The sequence below is a fragment of the Amborella trichopoda genome, chromosome 11 (assembly GCF_054954075.1).
Source record: "Amborella trichopoda isolate Santa Cruz 75 chromosome 11, AtrichopodaSantaCruz75HAP2 v2.0, whole genome shotgun sequence".
Classification (NCBI taxonomy): domain Eukaryota; kingdom Viridiplantae; phylum Streptophyta; class Magnoliopsida; order Amborellales; family Amborellaceae; genus Amborella; species Amborella trichopoda.
This window is the reverse complement of record NC_142346.1, coordinates 43,300,943-43,318,495: the sequence shown is the minus strand read 5'-3', so window position 1 is coordinate 43,318,495 and position 17,553 is coordinate 43,300,943. Positions and strand designations below refer to the sequence as shown.

The 17,553-nt window shown below is 36.8% G+C and overlaps 1 protein-coding gene across 6 annotated transcripts; it reads left to right on the top strand.

The window, feature by feature from the left end:
- The first annotated feature begins 10,359 nt into the window (after positions 1-10,359).
- Positions 10,360-16,687, top strand: LOC18448299 (thylakoid lumenal protein (Mog1/PsbP/DUF1795-like photosystem II reaction center PsbP family protein)). 6 transcript variants are annotated; one of them, XM_088852453.1, is made up of 6 exons: positions 10,360-10,847; positions 11,472-11,579; positions 11,703-11,811; positions 15,037-15,264; positions 15,504-15,584; positions 16,339-16,687. In XM_088852453.1, the coding sequence occupies exons 1-5, from the start codon at positions 10,839-10,841 to the stop codon at positions 15,566-15,568; spliced, it is 519 nt and encodes a 172-aa protein (XP_088708579.1). In that variant the 5' UTR covers positions 10,360-10,838; the 3' UTR covers positions 15,569-15,584; positions 16,339-16,687. The 6 variants fall into 6 exon arrangements, with proteins under 6 accessions (XP_088708579.1, XP_088708580.1, XP_006858431.1 ...); XM_088852454.1 differs by lacking the exon at positions 16,339-16,687 and adding an exon at positions 15,654-15,846; XM_020676130.2 differs by having other exon boundaries at positions 10,361-10,847; positions 11,476-11,579.
- Positions 16,688-17,553: the final 866 nt, after the last annotated feature.

Here is a 17,553-nt window from a genome sequence, read left to right as displayed (position 1 = left end):
CAGTCACAATTCCAGGGATGAGAAGGATCAAAGAAATATGAAAAACTGTATTAATACCAAAAATAGTGTATTAAGAGTATTTTTTCTAAGTTAGCTTCATGCTTTCATCCCTTGACGGGGACTTATATTACCAAATTGGATGAATGTTGTTCCAATTTTTTTCTGTTTTGGCTTTTAGGCAAATCAGCAAGGTCGGGGCCCTTAACCATTTCATTAAAAAAGAAAAATTAGGGTACAAAATTACATCAAGAGACCCTTTGGAAGGGATTTTAGCTGTATCAGTAATCACAAGAATGTTCAGAGTGTGGTGTTGTAAACCATTGGGGGTTGAGTCATGATGATCAAGGTTGACCTCTAGTGTTCGTTTCGACAATGAACGATGGATACCCTACACTAGGGTTAGTGACCATATGTAGGTTTTATATGCACCCTTCTTCGAGATAGAAACACACTGTTTTAGTGTATTTTAACTTTTTGAGATAGACTTCAAAAAAACTCAAAAGCAGAATTTACCATGGTTTATATATGGTATGTAACTGTAGAACAAGTGATCAACTCAGAAATCCTGTTGAACCAGTTCAGTTTGATTTGTAACACGGGGGAGTAGCAATACATTGCTTCAAAACTCCTGTATCCATATTCCATAAGGACTGAACACCATTGAGGTATTTTTGATTTTCGAGTTCACCAAGGTTACAAGGGTGTTCAAGATGAACTGCTAGCAGTCGACTATCAAAACCATATCAAGTCAGTTTAGATCGGTACGAACTTGGTCTGATGGATTTCTATTGCCTACATAGCATTTTGTCAAATTTTCAGAGCATTTGGAGATTTCTGATAATACTTGTGAATTCACTGCAGTGATCCCTCGGTAAAGTCTGAATAATCGTGATGAACGATTGTGTTAGTTGATGATCGGCTCAAATTCAAAATGGATAGCACAAAGCAATTTAGGGATCCTTTTGGAAAAGGATTACCCTATTATTGATAATTTTTAGCCTTTGGATGTCCTAGTCTCCTAGATCTATCTAGAGGGCCACGACATCTAAAACTCAAATTAAGCTGACACAACTCTCTGGAATCATGGAATAACTATGAAATTTTAGTGACTTGGGTCAAATAAGGATCAGGGGATAGGCAGAACCAACAACAGGATGTTGGTTGTAAAAGAAAGACCTATGTAATCTTTTTTAGGGGAAATACAATTTTTTTAAAAATAATAATAATAATCACCCCTTATAATTTTGGCAACAAGATCACTCACAAATGATCTTTTTACAAACAATAGAAATTCCAAAAATTAAATAACACATCAATAAAATAAAATAAATATCAACCACTTGATGTTATTCATACAACCTAATATTGTGCTTGAGAATATAAAAGAACAAACATTTAAAAGAAAAGATGTCGAATATTACCTCAACCGGGCTTTTTACATCCCACACCGAGTCACCACATCCAATGGTGCGGGATCAGCAGTCCATCTTCAATCTCGAACCTGGAAAGCTAATTTTGGCCAAACTAAGTAACCACTCTTAAATCTTTACAAAACCCTAACTCCAAAATAATTAGGTTCAAACCCTAATTTTTTCCCAACCCTTAGATTAGATCATGAGAAAGAGAGAGAGGCTCTCTATGTTGGGGCGTGCCCCCTAGGGTCCTTTTAAGGAGAGAAAAAGAGTAGAGAGAAAAAATAAGAGAGTAGAGAGAGAGGGGTGTGGCACCTAAGGAAGAGAAAGAGAGAGTTTATGGGAGAGAGAGATATGTTGAGATGGGGAGAGAGCACTCCAATTTATGGCGAAATTTAAGTCTAGGGTTTCTTAGGGTTTCCTATAGTTTGCCTCTTTTTTGAGATTGAATATGGACCATTGATCAATGTGACCTGTGGGATGTGAGATCTGAGCCACCCATTCCATAGATAGGCCATCAACATTATGGAAGCTACAAGAACCATTATCTCCCTTTTCTTAAACCATTTTCCCATCAATATAGTTAAATAAATTAAATCCATTAAAGATATAGTGCATACCATAAATTGCATATTCCATCTCATATTTTCCATAAAAATATTTCAATAATATCAAGTCAAGATATTCCTTCAATAATCAAGATAAGATATGGTCAATATTTCCTAATCAATATTTGACCACATGCTACAAGATGTAGTTACCATATTTAACAAACTTGAAGACAAAGCAATAAGATAAGGTATCCAAGGGTGGGAGCGTGCCACCCATGTATGGAATGTGGGGCCCGACCTAATACCCACATGGTGGGCCCACGTGCACTAGGGGCCCCCATGTAATTTTTTTAATAAATATTTTAAAATTTAAACAAAATGACTTTTAAAATATTATAATTTTGTAAATTAATAAATTTATTTTTATAAGTCCAAAAATAAGAAATAAAATATCAAATGACTTACAAAAATTCAAATAATAAATCTAAAATATTTTAATAATAAAATCAACACGATTAAATTAATATGATGAGAAGTTGATGCATATGGTTCAGGAATTCAATCAACGATCACGGGGTACTCTACCTTCAACTGTGGACAACAGACCACACTTGGTTTATCGAACTGACCAAGTATTTCTCATGACTCACAGTCCAAGCAGGGACTCATTAGCGGTTCAGCAAAATCTGGTCGATGAGCCAAGGAGTCGCAATCCCAGTCTGTGGATTATAGATCCTCCTCTAGAGACAAGTCAAGATCACCACGACCTGATGCGACCACAGCTCTATGGCGCATAGGGGTATCTCTCGCACATGCATATGCTTCACCTAAAAGTGGATATCTAATTTTCTCGAACAATCTATCTATATGCATGCCGTATGATGGAACATTGATGAGGTTTTGGCCCCCGTCTCTGTAGTCCTACCATCACACACAAGGGTCACACAGTCCCTCAGCTCACTCATCTAGGCATAAGCTCTGACCTCATCAAGGGCTAGCCAAAAACTCTTCTCGATTTATTTTTTATGCCCAGGTAACTTGGGTTTTCCAACCGACTGGCCTAGATCACCAAGCACAGTCCATTATCTGCAAATATCATTTGCTTAGTATGGTTTTCGAGGGACCACACTCCCACTGAGTTTATGTTCCACTATAGAAAATGTTTTTCATTACACATTCATAAGGCCTTTAAAGGCCACATAAACCCAACATCTCCCACTTGGCCTTTGAAGGCTTTATATTATCTCTTCATCACTTTCTCTCATCCCCATCTCTCTCACATGTCTTACAAAAAACATTAGGGACAACTCCCTTAGTCATAGGATCTGCAATAAGCAAATCGGTAGATATGTAGCTGATCTCAATCTCTTTCAATCTCACCTCATTTCTCAGGTAATAGAAATATGGCTTGATATGCTTGGAATTCTTGTGAAACCGAGGTTCCTTAGAGACACAAATAGCCGCCGTGTTGTCGCAGAAAATTCGCACCGCCTCACAACGTCAGGATGGAAATTAAGTTGATTAAGAAACTTCTTAATCCACACAGCCTCCATGGTTGCTAGACAGCATGCCACATACTCGGATTCTATGGTGGATAGAGCCACAATATCTTGTTTCTTTGGCTTCCAAGAAATCGCACCCCCTCCAAAGATAAACACATACCCAGATGTAGACTTTGCATCCTCTGGATCCGTGAAATAGCTTGCATCAGAATATCCCTCTATTGTTATTTCAGTTCCCCCCTTATATGTGAGCGCATAGTTGATGGTCCCCTTTAAATAGCTGAGAATGTTTTTTACTGATTTCCAATGCTCCTCTCCTGAGTTGCTTTGGAAACGGCTCACCAAACTCATGACGAAAGACAAGTCAGACCTTGTTCCCGTCATGGCGTACATAAAGGATCCAACTGCACTCCTGTATGGCACTCTCTCCATGGCTCTTATATCCATGTCTTCGGTAGGACACATTTTATTATTAAGCTTCATCTTTTTTTCAATTGGGGTTGACATGGGCTTACATATACTCATATCAAACTTTTCCAGTATCCTCTTACAGTAGGTTGCCTGAGAAAGTTGGATAGTCTTCTCTCTCATGTTTCTTATTATTTTGATGCCCAACACATATGAAGCTTCTCCAAGATCCTTCGTATTGAAGTGTTGTGCAAGAAATTTTTCATCACTACTACTAGAACAATTGAGCTGCTAACAATTAGTATATCATCTACATATAACGAGAAAAAGACCACATCACTCCCACTAACCTTTTGATATATGCAATAATCCTCATTATTTGCAGAGAATCCTGCAAGAGCAAGAGTCTCTTGAAATTTTATATACCATTGTCGCGATGCTTGTTTCAGGCCATAAATGGATTTATTAAGTTTGCATACAAGATTTTCTTTCCCTTTTTCCTCAAATCCCCCAGGTTAGGTCATGTAAATTTCTTCTTCTAATTCCCCATTTAGAAAGGTTGTTTTGACATCCATTTGATGAACCTCAGAGTCAAAATGGACTGCTATAGCTACAAGGATTTGGATGGATGGAAATTTGGCAATAGGGGAAAATGTTTCCTCATAATCTATCCCTTCTTTCTGGGTGAAACCCTTTGCAACCAACCTAGCTTTGTGTTTTTCTATTTTTCCTTCAGAGTTCAACTTTTAGGGTACTAATTCTCATACATGGTTTTGGTTAATAGAAGCATACTCATCTTTCATAGCTTCTACTCAGTATTCCCTTTCAGGACAGGTCAATGCTTCACGGTGAGTTCTAGGTTCTGAATCTGGATCTTTCCAAACCTTATCAAAATGTTCTCCAAGGTAGACAGAATATTCTAAGTAAATAGGTGGTCTACTGACTCGGTTACTTCGTCTTGGTTCAGGTAAAAGTTCACTTTCTTTAAGGAGTTCAGAAACAGGTTGGGTTGGTTTAGAAGTTTCAGGTTCAGGGTCTCAAACTACATCCTCGTTTTTGGCCTCCTCATAAAAGTTGGCTTGTTTTCTACTCAACATTGCTTCAAAGAACTCTTCCTCAAAGAAGTGAGCATCGTGGCTTTCAATAATCGTACCAGTTTCAATATTGTAGAATCAATACCCCTTACCATGATCTGGGTAACCAATGAAACTAGATTTGACAGTTTTGGGTTGCAATTTGGTTCTAATTTGATGTGGGATAAGGACATGGGCTGAGCAACCTCAAACTTTCAGGTGTTCAAGGGAGGGAGTATGACCTGTGAAAATTTCGTGAGTAAGTGGGGCAGCTTTTGTGGGAGTCCGGTTAATGATGTAACATGCCATAAATACAGCTTCTCCCCAAAACTCCAATGAGAGATCTGCATGCCCCATCATACTCCTTACCATTTCCACTAAGGTCTTATTCCTTCTCTCAGCTATACCATTTTATTCAGTAGTATAAGGCATGATGTACTGATGGATGATCACATTTTCAATGCACAATTCTTTGAAAAGGTCAGATAAATATTCCCCTCCTCTATCGTTCTAAAGACTTTAATTTTCAGATTTGTTTGATTCTCTACTTGGGCTTTATATTCTTTGAATTTTTCTAAGGCTTCTGATTTTACATGAATAAGGTACACATGGCCACATCGTGGGTGCTCATCTATAAAAGAGATAAAATATCTTTTTCCACTTTTAGTGGTCACATTCATAGGTCCACATATGTCACTATGAATGATTTTCAATACGCTAATAGCTCTTTTTGCTCTAGTGGTATTTTTCTTCTTAGTTTTCCTTGCACACAAGACTCTCACACTTTCGATAAATCTCCCTTATAGTTATGAGGAATCCCGTCCCTTTTTAATATTTCTATTCGTTTGATATTAATGTGTCCTAACCTCATATGTCATAGGGTAGCATCTAATTCATTAGGGAATGAGACATAGGCAACGTTCTATTTTATTTCAATAGTAAATAGCCAGTCTACAAGTGATCTAGTCATGATCACATTTTTCCCCTTCTGGACCACCACTTTCTCCAATGAAAGTGGTTATGAATCCAGCCATAAACATCTTAGAAACCGAAACCAAGCAATTCCTCATATCAGGAGCATAAAGTGCTTGTTTCAGGATCAAGGTGCTCCCACTCTTTAGTTTCAGCTCAAAATCTCCAACTCCAAGTACATCAGTCTTCTGATTTCTTCCCATATAAATATGATGTTGTCTTAGCCCCATGGGAGTGAAAGAACGGTAACCTTCCTTGCTATTTGTGACATGAGCTGTAGACTCTGAGTAAAGACACCAAGAAGCTTCCTTGGGGTCAGCTAGCATGGACTCGAAAACCACACATGCCAATTCCTTGTTAGTTCTACCAGATTTGTTGGACCGACAATTATTGACTATGTGGCCCACCTTCTTGCAAACAAGTTCGAGTCTCTCTCTTTGCTCCTTTATTTCCAAAATCTCTTCTTTTGAAATATATTTTCTTCTCAAAAGTCTTTCTTCCCTTTCTTTTCTTAAATTTAAAAGATGGTTGAGATTTTATCATATGCACAGCATCCCTTGGGGTTTGCCTTAAACTCCTTCTCTCTTTTTCAGATTTGATGGTCGTGTGATGAGTTCCTCCAATTTTGGTGCCTTTCTTCTAGCAGAGATGGAAGATATGAAAGTCTCCCATGAATTAGAAAAAGAATTCATTAAATTAATCACTTGCATAGATTCATTGGGCTTCATGCCTGTATCTTCCAAATCTCTTACTAGCACACGAAACACGTGCACATGATCTGTAAACTTCGTACCTTCTACCATTTTTAAATCATTGTACCTTCTCATAGCCATAGTTTGCTTCATGAGAGAGGGTTCAACATACTCTCTTTCAAGTTTATCAAAATCTCACTTGTAATAAAGATTGACTTGTACTCAGAAGCATACGAGTCAGTCATGGCACATAAAAGAATGTGTTTGCATCTCAAGTTCCTCCTCTTCCAGATGACCTACTCATCTTTGATTATTTGAGATGAGTCGTTAGTTGGATGATGAGGTCGGTCCTCAAAGAGTACCTCATGCAAGTTTTCTTCATAGAGCACAAATTTGATTTTTCTTTTCCATAAAGCAAAGTTGGTCTCATCAAACCTTTCGGTTTTCAGGATTTTAGAGATGAAGGTACGAGCAACCATTATTTTATATTTTCAAGCAAAAATAAGAAAAGACTCATAATGGCAATCAAGTAAACCTAGCTCTGATACCAATGAAAGAAAGTCCTATGTAATCTTTTGTCGGGAAAATATAATTTTTTTTTTAAATAATAATCACCCCTTATAATTTATCAACAAGATCACTCACAGATGGTCTTTTTACAAACAATAGAAATTCCAAAAATTAAATAACACATCAATAAAATAAAATAAATCTCAACTACTTGATGCCATTCATACAACCTAATATTGTGCTTGAGAATATAAAATAAAAGAACAAACATTTAAAATAAAAGATGTCGAAGATTACCTCAACCGGGCTTTTTACCAATGGTGCAGGATCAGCGGTCCAACTTCAATATCAAACCGGAAAAGCTAATTTCGGTCAAACTAGATAACCACCCTTAAATCTCTACAAAACCCTAACTCCAAAATAATTGGCTCAAACCCTAATTTTTTCCCAACCCTTAGATTAGATCATGAGAGAGAGAGAGAGGCTCACTATGTTGGGGCGTGCCGCCTAGGGTCCTTTTTAACAAAGAGAGAGAGAGAGAGAGAGAGAGAAGGGCGTGGCTGCTAGAGAAGAGAGAGAGAGAGAGAGTTTATGGGAGAGAGAGATGTGTGTTGAGAAGGGGGAAGAGCACCCCTATTTATAGTGAAATTTAAGTCTAAGGTTTATTTAAGGTTTCCCATAGTTTGTCTCTTTTTTTAAATTGAATATAGACTCTTGATCAAGGTGACTTGTGAGGTGAGATATCTAAGTCATCCATTCTATAGATGGGCCAACAACATTATGGAAAGGCATGAATCATTATCCCCCTTTCCTTAAACCATTTTCCCATCAATATAATTAAATAAATTAAATCCATTAAAGATATAGTGCATACCATAAATTGCATATTTCATCTCATATTTTCCATAAGAATATTTCAATAATATCAAGTCAAGATATTCCTTCAATAATCAAGATAAGATACGGTCAATATTTCCTAGTCAATATTTGACCACATGCTACAAGATGTAGTTACCATATTTAACATACTTGAAGACAAAGCAACAAGATAAGGTATCCAAGGGTAGGGGCGTGCCACCCATGTATCGTATGTGGGGCCCTACCTAATACCCACATGGTGGGCCCATGTTCACCATAGGCCCCCATGTATTTTTTTTTGATAAATATTTTAAAATTTATACAAAATGAATTTTAAAATATTATAATTTTATAAATTAATAACTTCATTTTTATAAGTCTAAAAATAAGAAATAAAATATCAAATGACTTACAAAAATTCAAATAATAAATCTAAACTAATTTAATGATAAAATCAACATTATTAAATTAATATGATGGGAAGTAGATCCATATGGTTCAAGAATTCAATCAACGATCACGGGGTACTCCACCTTCAACTGTGGACTACAGACCATACTTGTTTTATCGAACCGACTCAGTGTTTTTCATGACCCACAGTCTAAGCAGAGGCTCATTAGCGGGTCACCAAAGTCTGGTCAATGAGCCAAGGAGTCTCAATCCCAATCTGTGGATTGCAGGTCCTCCCCTAGAGACGAGTCAAGGTCACCATGACCTAATGCGACCACAGTTCTATGGTGCATAGGGGTATCTCTCACACATGCATATGCTTCACCCAAAGGTGGATATCTAATTTTTTGGAACGATCTATCTATATGCAAGCCGTGTGATAGAATATAGATGAGGTTTTGGCCCCCGTCTATGTAGGCCTACCGTCACACACAAGGGTCACACAGTCCCTCGGCTCACTCATCTAGGCATAAGCTCTGACCTCATCAAGGGCTAACCCAAAAACCTTTCTCGGTTTATTTTTTATGTCCAAGTACCTTGGGTTTTCCAACCAACCGGCCTAAATCGCCAAGCACAGTCCATTATCTGTAAATATTATTTACTTAGTATGGTCTTCGAAGGACCACACTCCCACTGAATTTATGTTCCACTATAGTAAGTGTTTTCATTACACACTCATAAAGCTTTTAAAAGCCACATAAACCTAACAGGTTGATGGGTTTGAGGGTTTTCCAGCCTCAAAACAACTTTTTTCAGTGGGTTTCTAAGGTGCCCCTAACATATAAAATATAAGAGCAATACCTTATATGAACTTTTTCCAATTAAAAATGTTAGAATCTTGTACAAAAATATGGATAACTTTGGAATATCTGTTCGCTAGTAAAAATAAAACGGTTGGCTTCAATTTCTTGTGAAGGTACATGCCATTATTTGTAGAAGGTTGTGTGTTACAATACTATGATAGTTTTTGAAGTAAAAATTTCAAAACTTGATCCGGAATAAACCCCCAAAGTCTTGCTTGGACCTAGTAAAATTTCAACCTAGACCGGGATTGGGACCAGGATTGACTAGGTCTAGCTTGGATCTAGACCAAGGTTAGGTCAAAAGTTATTTTTTATATTTTTATAATGAGTCTAGGTCTAGAACTTTAAAAAGAAAAGTTATATTTTTATAATGAGAAAAGATCTTGTTAACCATTGGGCAGATGGAATAGTGGAAGTCCAACGGGCCATAGTGAATATAGACCGACCTAATAGTCACGACTGCATTTCATATTTGAATTTTAATATTTTTTATATGTATCCAAAACACATAAAATTTGGACCTCCACTTGTCTCATCAATTCACACCTAATAAAAGTATCGAAAAAATAATTTACAAAACTCAAATGGACGAAAATCTCATAAAAAATTCAAGGGTATTTTAGTCTATTAAATTTTATAACTTATTTTTTTTAGATTTTTATTACATGCACCTATTGTTTAAGAATTGACGCATCAAATTTCAAATGATTTAAATTTGTAAAAAAGATTTAAAATTCAAATAAAAAATTTAATCATGGCCATTATATGGGCCCAAATTCAATCCCAGTTATTAAGCATTTACTATAGTTGTCTGCTAGTAGGGGACTTCATATTTCTCCCTTTAATAACATATAATTAGTATCATTTACTTTATATATACAAGATAGGGTCAATCCGACCCAACCCAATAGGTCTCAAGCCAAACCTAGACCCATAGATGAGGAACTGACTTGCTGGGTCCAATACCGGAACACAAAAACCTGAAGGCCCAACGGGGCAACTCGACCCAATGGCCACTACTACAACTGAGAGAGCACAAAATTAATACACAACCTGTCTATCATCACAGTAGCCCAACAATGCTTTTCATCTCCACCACCTATTTATTGCCATGTAAATTTTTGTTAATGAGAAATTCCCAAAAAGTTTGGATTTTGGAAACACACTTTTGGAGGACCACACACTTGAACTCCTCAGCTTCCCACTCGCTCTCTAGAATCCAGAACCTGTAGCTTCTCTGTAGATATATAGTCCTCTTTCACTGGTTTGATTGAAGGGCCATTATCAGGAAATATTGAGTGTTGTTGTAGCTTCAAGGAGAGTGATGGTGGGCTTAATTGCCGCAGGAATGGATGCCATGCTCTATCCAACTTGTGCTCTCCCTCTAAGAGTTCAAAATGCCACACCATGTCCCTTCATGGTTTCTCTCTCTAAGAGAAATGCTCTAAACAGTGATGAAGAAGAGAGTGGTTTGGTCTTGAGGAGGAGGTCTGCTGTTGTAAATGGTTTTTCTCTGGTCTTTACAGTGTTGGGTTTTCCAAGGGATGGGTTAGCAACAGTGAAGCAGGGTCTATTGCCTGGAAGGGTTCCTGGTCTTTCAGAACCAGATGAAAATGGTATGCTTCCTCTCTCTCTCTCTCTCTCTCTCTCTCTCTCTCTCTCTCTCTCTCTCTCTCTCTCTCTCTCTCTCTCAATAGTAATTTAATAACTTTTTCTCCTGTGCCTGTGTGTGTATGTTAGAGAGAGAGAGAGAGAGAGAGAGCAATGCAGATACTTCTCGGTAAAAATTGAAAATTTGGATTCTGGAGCATAATCCTAGCACGGTAACAGTCTTAGCTTTTGAGAATTGTTGGTTTCGGATTTCCTCTAATCCATTTCCATGACTGGTTGCAAGCTGCAAATCTATTAGAAGATTATATGTCTATTGAAGTTGCGTTTCATCAATTCATCACATAGATAAGAATACTCTGCCTATCAATTTCGCATGGATTAATTTTTCAAACCCCGAAATACGTGCTTCTCTATCGTTCATGTATTGTTTGGCTGCAATCTTTGTATGAGTTCTACTCTGTTATGTCACCATTGCGTTAAATGCAAGTACAATAGGAAGAATGATGCTTAAATGTTCGCATGACTGTTTCTAGCACTTTTTCTGCAGTATTCGCTCTTTTTCTTTGGTGTTGGTACTTGTATCACCTTAGTATCTCTCTCTATATCTTCAGAAGTTGAAATCTGATCAGACAGGTTGGAGGACTTATCGCAGACCAGATGCGAAGTCTGGGGGTCATGGAGTTGGGTGGAGTCCCATTATTCCTTACACTTTTGCAGTACCCCAGGATTGGGAAGAGGTAAATACTCTGTAGTGTGTATGTGTGTGCGTCAATATGATTATTTAATTATTCAATGTAATATGATATGTTCTGTGTTAATATGATTCTTTAAGTATTCAATGGAATATGATATGTTTTTAGGTTCCTGTCTCAATTGCGGATCTTGGGGGTACAGAGATTGATTTGAGATTTGCAAGCACTAAGGAAGGGCGTTTATCTGTTGTTGTTGCACCTGTACTCAGATTTGCAGGTACTACCATGCTTTTTATTTCATTTGGATTTTTCACATCATTTAGTGAGAGAATGATTTTCCCTTGTAGGATATTTTCCGTTATGTGAGTCTTCAATTAGTCTGAAATGATCTTACTGACCAGTTGCGTGGGCTGGTTTGGAACCAGTAGTGGAAATTTGGAAATGTTAGTGGAAATAGTTTAGGGTCATTGTAGTGAGGAATTATGGACAGCTCCAAAACTGCGCAATCTCCAAAGAGGGTTCACTGCTTCTCTTTCGATTGAAATTGTATCTGTTCACATCCTGAAGAAGAATACATTTAGTGTGTTAATGCATCGGAACCTGATCGCAATGTCTTGAGCTTCTTGGTTCTACTACTGCATCGCAAGCTTTGAAATTTTGAATTCATAGAGACTGTTCAATATCGATATGATACTTTTTTCATGTGGATTGTGACATGATATTAGAGAGTTCCTTTTAATTATGTCTACAGATAATTTTAGTCTAGTATATTTCGTTCATTCCTTTATTGTACCCGATGCTTTATTATGGTTTCCCTGTGATTTTGCGCCATTTTTGTATGTGCAAACATGCCTCATCAAAACAAATGAAAAAGCCTCCTAAGACATTTTTTTTTTTCACTTTGTGATAATTACTCTTTCATGGTGTCAATGGCAATAAAGGTACATCTCGAAGATAAAACTTGTCTTTACCTACATATATTAAGAAGTTCCCTAAGCCATACAAGCTCACATAGTGTTGCTTCCACCTCCCTGCACTTGGTCTCATCCTTGGTTTCATGACTGCATTTTTCCTCTCGGTATCCAATTTACAAAGACACTATGAAGAGATATGTCTAATTGTCAATTTCTATGTTCTTGTGATACAACCCTATCTGAATTCATAGCCAGTTATATCAAGATCATTGCTAGGTTCATAAAGAACACCTCTTCCTGGAGATGATCTAAGAACCACGAAATTTGGTTGTTCTAGATTTGTGCATAAAGCCATTAGCAACAGGCACACTAGTTGTATGAACAACTCAAATTCTGTGAGGCACTGATTGATATACTATGCCAGTTGATTTGTCTACCTCCATTTTCATGTAAAGGTGACTAGTAGATTAACAAAGTAAAATGTATATAATACCTGGAACAGTTAACATTTTCAAAAAAAATGTAAATAATACCTGGACTGGAATCATGAGCAAACATCCTGATAAAGCACTGGAATTGAAAGCCTCTGTTTCTTTTATTATTTCATATATGGTAGAAAAATTACAATTTACAATCTTCGTGTTATAATGATACCCCCAACTTCCAAAACCTCAGAGCTGCCATTGGTTCTGCCAATACCATGTAGGAGTAAACCAGTATGTGGTCACTCATACATGGATATTATATAGTAAGTATGGATGCATATATGACAGCTGCAACAATTGGTCTGTATGTATGTCTCTATAAAAACATAGAAAGAGAGAGAGAGAGAGAGAGATGTGGACACATACATATGCACATACACTATAGTTTATTGTGATCTGCAAAATTCCTCTCTCATGACATAGGTTATTTAATGCATAATGTACTCTGATGATGAAATATAACAGGCTACGATGCATGAAGCATTAGGATACATCACAAGGAATATGAATAGCTCCTTTATTCATATGTGTGTGTGTGCGCACGTACATGTGTCTTAGTGTGTCTTTAGCATTGCAGTCGTGCTCCTTCAGCTTTACAATGCTATAGAATTTTCAAAACTGTTGCTTCCCCTCTCCTCTACTAAGGGGTAAATGCCATGAAAATTAATTTTATATTCCCGTTGGTAGATGAGTGTTTCTCTTCCTATCTTAAGCTCAAGAAAGGATTTCAAGTTCATAGGATGCTAAAGACCTTGCATAAATTTTCCTTCAACTGTAACAGCATCTTCTTGTTATCAGCATCCAAACTAGTGATGTGTTGGTTCCTTCATTTGTAAACAAAATAGTTAAATTTGTTTGTGCTGTAACATATTATTGATGTGACAGTTGCACTAAACATCTATAAACAAGCTTATGGTATTTGAATGAGCCTATCTGTAGCCATTTTCACTCAACCAACTGATTCTCCCCTAGTAAAATTTATCTGTTTCAAGTGGGAACCTAATCCTCTGATGAAGGTTTTTCAAGATTTTCAAATGATGCAATCACTATTCTCTCTCTAACTTTAAATGCTGGATGTCTGGAGCCCGTTGCTATAAGAGACATATCGCCACAACAAAAGAAAAGCGGTGTTTGCTTGTTACAATATTCTGATTCAATTCCAAATGTTTTAGAAGAATCGGCATTATTCTTAATGATATTATGTGAATGTTGTTTAAAATCTCTCTTCAAAGAAGCTATCCATTCATGAATAGCACATCATTATATATTTTTAGTCATCATTCTTGAAGTGATCCAGTTGTGGCAGCATATACATGTTTAAATTTTATGTGTATATTTGTCAACATTAATTTTGTTTCCCTACATTTGATGCTTCTTGGATGACTTGTTAGTAGTCCCAAAAGTAGTATGTGCTAGTTGGAACATTGCGAATGGAAAGGCCGTCAGGCAAGTGCCCATTGAACTAGGCAGGCAGTGGGCCAGCAGGCCTGGATTGGCCCTGAAAAACTAGGGCACAGAGCCACAAAATGGGACCCAAATACCAGGCTTGGGCCTAGGCAACAAGAGGGCCGGCCCGACCTAGACAGAACCTGGGCCAGGGCCTCTTCAGCAGTCCGGGGTTGCGCTCAGTACTGCCCTGGCCTGTTGCCAGCCCTATTTAGACCTGAATGATCATTAAAAAGAAGTTTATAAGTTTGTTGATGCTCCACTAGAATTGTGTCTATTCATCAAACTTTAAATTATCTTACTTGGAACAGGTGTGAGATTAATTTATTTCTACTTGGTTGTTCTTTTTTATTTCAATACCTTTTATGGAGAGAGAACTTATTTTCAAGAAGCACTTCTAATTAAAAAATAGATCACCTTGAAATTTACAATACTTGTCAATCTGCAAAAACTAAAACCATGAGGTGTTTAATGCTATGTTCACTAGAGGCCCTCTAATTATAGCTCTCTTCCTCAAGATGATACTCTGATACGTGGTTAAAGCTTTTACAATGACATTCGTCTTAATCCAGATTTCCAACTTTTGAATGGAAACCCACTTTGAAAATTGTGAAAATCTTTTCACTCAAGGATGTGCTCACAAGAAACATGTTGTAGATCTTGGGGAGAATACAAAAATCGAAGATATTGGACCACCTGATAAAGTAATTGCAGCATTCGGGCCTGAGGTTATAGGCGAAAATGTCGAGGGTAAGGTATTGAGCATGGAAGTTTCAGAACATTCGGGGAGGAAATACTACCAGTATGAACTTGAGCCACCCCATGCTTTAATAACTGCAACTGCAGCAGGCAATAGACTCTACCTCTTCAATATAACCGGAAGTGGTAAGTAACAAAAGCTTTCATTTGTCAAACATGAAGTGGTAAGTAACAAAGGTTCCCTTGTTTTCTTGTTTGGGTTCTCGTTTCCTGTTCTATGTTTTCTATAGTAATCTCATGAGATTACATTTACTTTAATTTTGTTCTAACATTTTGGTGCAACTTAACATATAACGTTTTTGTGGTTTTGTAATTTTACTTATTAGAGAAGGTTTGCGTATCTGAAAGATAAATTCTGATCCTAGGTCTTCAATGGAAAAGGCATTACAAGGACCTGAAGCGAATTGCTGATTCTTTTCGCGTGGTCTAATATTGTGCACACAAAGGTAAATACAAAGATAAGGGCCAAATTCAAGATCGAAGGAAATTACTTATGTGGTCCTTTATGGGTGCAGCATGCTTTTAGTGTAGAGTGATCTATCAGCAATATGAATGTCCTCTTGTTGGGGTGGTGCATGCACAATGTGTCAAATAGTGAGCAGTTTTGAGTCATTCACAGATTATATAGTGAAAAGGAGATGTATTATTGTCTACCAACTTTCTCATTAATTAATATTATTAATTCAAAATATTCCTTTAAATTCCAAATATTGGAACCAATTGGCATTATGCTCCTCTGGTGATTCTTAGACTTTTTGAAGATTGGGGGGTAACAAGGTAAATCAAAAGATAAGAACCTATCATATCATAAAAGTTTTGGATGAATTTTATGTGCAATTGAAGTGCAATCTACTGTTACTTATCTATCTAATATATATGAAGCAAGAAGGTTTCCTCTCTATTCTTGTCGTACATGACCTTTATTTTTGCTCTCCTATATTTTCTTTTCTTCTTTCTTTCTTTCTTTCTTTTTTTTCTTTTTTTTTGTGTCTTTCCTTCTTTGGAAAAGTATTTTTTGGAGTCATGACTTTTTTTTAGAGTCATGAATTTAAAAAACTACACCTCAAATTTCACCAAAAACTGCAGTTCAAGCACTGAAAGATTAGCAAATAGATCATCTCGATCTTGATAATCATGGATCTAATTAAAAAAATGGATTCCAAAGCCTAAAAAGAGACCATCTTGTACCACATTTTTCAGGCCTTCATTCAAATGTTCACAGATCAGCCATATTTGCACCATTTTTGGAGCTTCCATTTCTACAGTTCGAGACAGAAATAGAATTCAAGGCCATCACAAGGGATTATGGCACCAGAATTGTGTTTTCTGGAGCGATCGGGGGGTTTCGTAAAGTGGACCCTATGAAAATTGCACCTTCTTTTGATGGCTTGTTCTCTACAATAAATTGTGCCCCTATTAAATGTGTGTTAAGTTCATATAAATGGCTAATCATTATATGTACACTAAATGCATTCTAATTTCTTGGCATTTTGTCAGTCTTTATTTTGCAAATAAGAAACTTAAAGGATAAGATTGCCTTTGTACAAAATTGTTGCATTTTTTATAAACTAGAATATTGAACGATAAACCGATCAGCCGTCACATATTTCAAATGCCTAAGGTAAAAATAGCATCGCCATATTTGCTTCAGTACCATGCTTCACATATTTAGAATATTGAACAATAAACGATCAGCCCTCACATATTTTGAATGTCTCAGGTGAAAATAGCCACGCATCTCTGGTGCAGTAGAAAATCCAGGCTAGTTTTCATGAGTAGTACCTTTTTTTTTTTTTTAGAGAAGATAACTTGTATTAAGAGTAAGGAATGATTATACAAAAAGGACATTCAGGATGTAAGAGCCCAAGTCCATGTGCCTTGTGTGCCTTGCTGATGCTGAAGAAATATGGATCATGGAAGATGTGTATGGATAACTATCTCACTAATAAAGTCACAATCAAATATCATTTCCCTGTCCCTTGCTTGGCCACACACTAGACATGATTACAAGAGCTCGCATGTTCTCAAATATTTACCTAGGAAGCAGATATCAAATTCAAATTCAGCATGGAGATGAGCACAAGATGATTTTTAAATCAATGGCCTCTATGAGTGGATGGTCATGCTGTTTGGCCTATCTAATGTGCCCACAACTTTATGCAGATGATGGCTCAGGTGCTACAACCTTTCATTAGCATTTTGTAATGGTTTGTTTTGGAGATATGTTGGAATGAGATATAATTATAATAGGAAAAACATCGAGAGCAATTTCAACAAATTATAAGAGTTTTATGCCAAGAGAAACTCTACATAAATTTAAAGTAAATGTAGCTTCATGTGATATTTTTTTGTTTTTGAGAATGTGAGATCATGTGATATGTTGTTTCTATAAATGAGGTTAAAGTGGATCAGGAG

What these genes read in the sequence shown, in the direction of transcription:
- LOC18448299 (XM_020676130.2), top strand. Translation starts at nt 10,556, where the DNA reads ATGGTGGGCTTAATTGCCGCAGGAATGGATGCCATGCTCTATCCAACT. An exon ending in ACCTGTACTCAGATTTGCAG is followed by an intron (nt 11,812 to 15,036) that starts GTACTACCATGC and finishes AACATGTTGTAG; the next exon opens with ATCTTGGGGAGAATACAAAA. An exon ending in CTTCAATATAACCGGAAGTG is followed by an intron (nt 15,265 to 15,503) that starts GTAAGTAACAAA and finishes TTCTGATCCTAG; the next exon opens with GTCTTCAATGGAAAAGGCAT.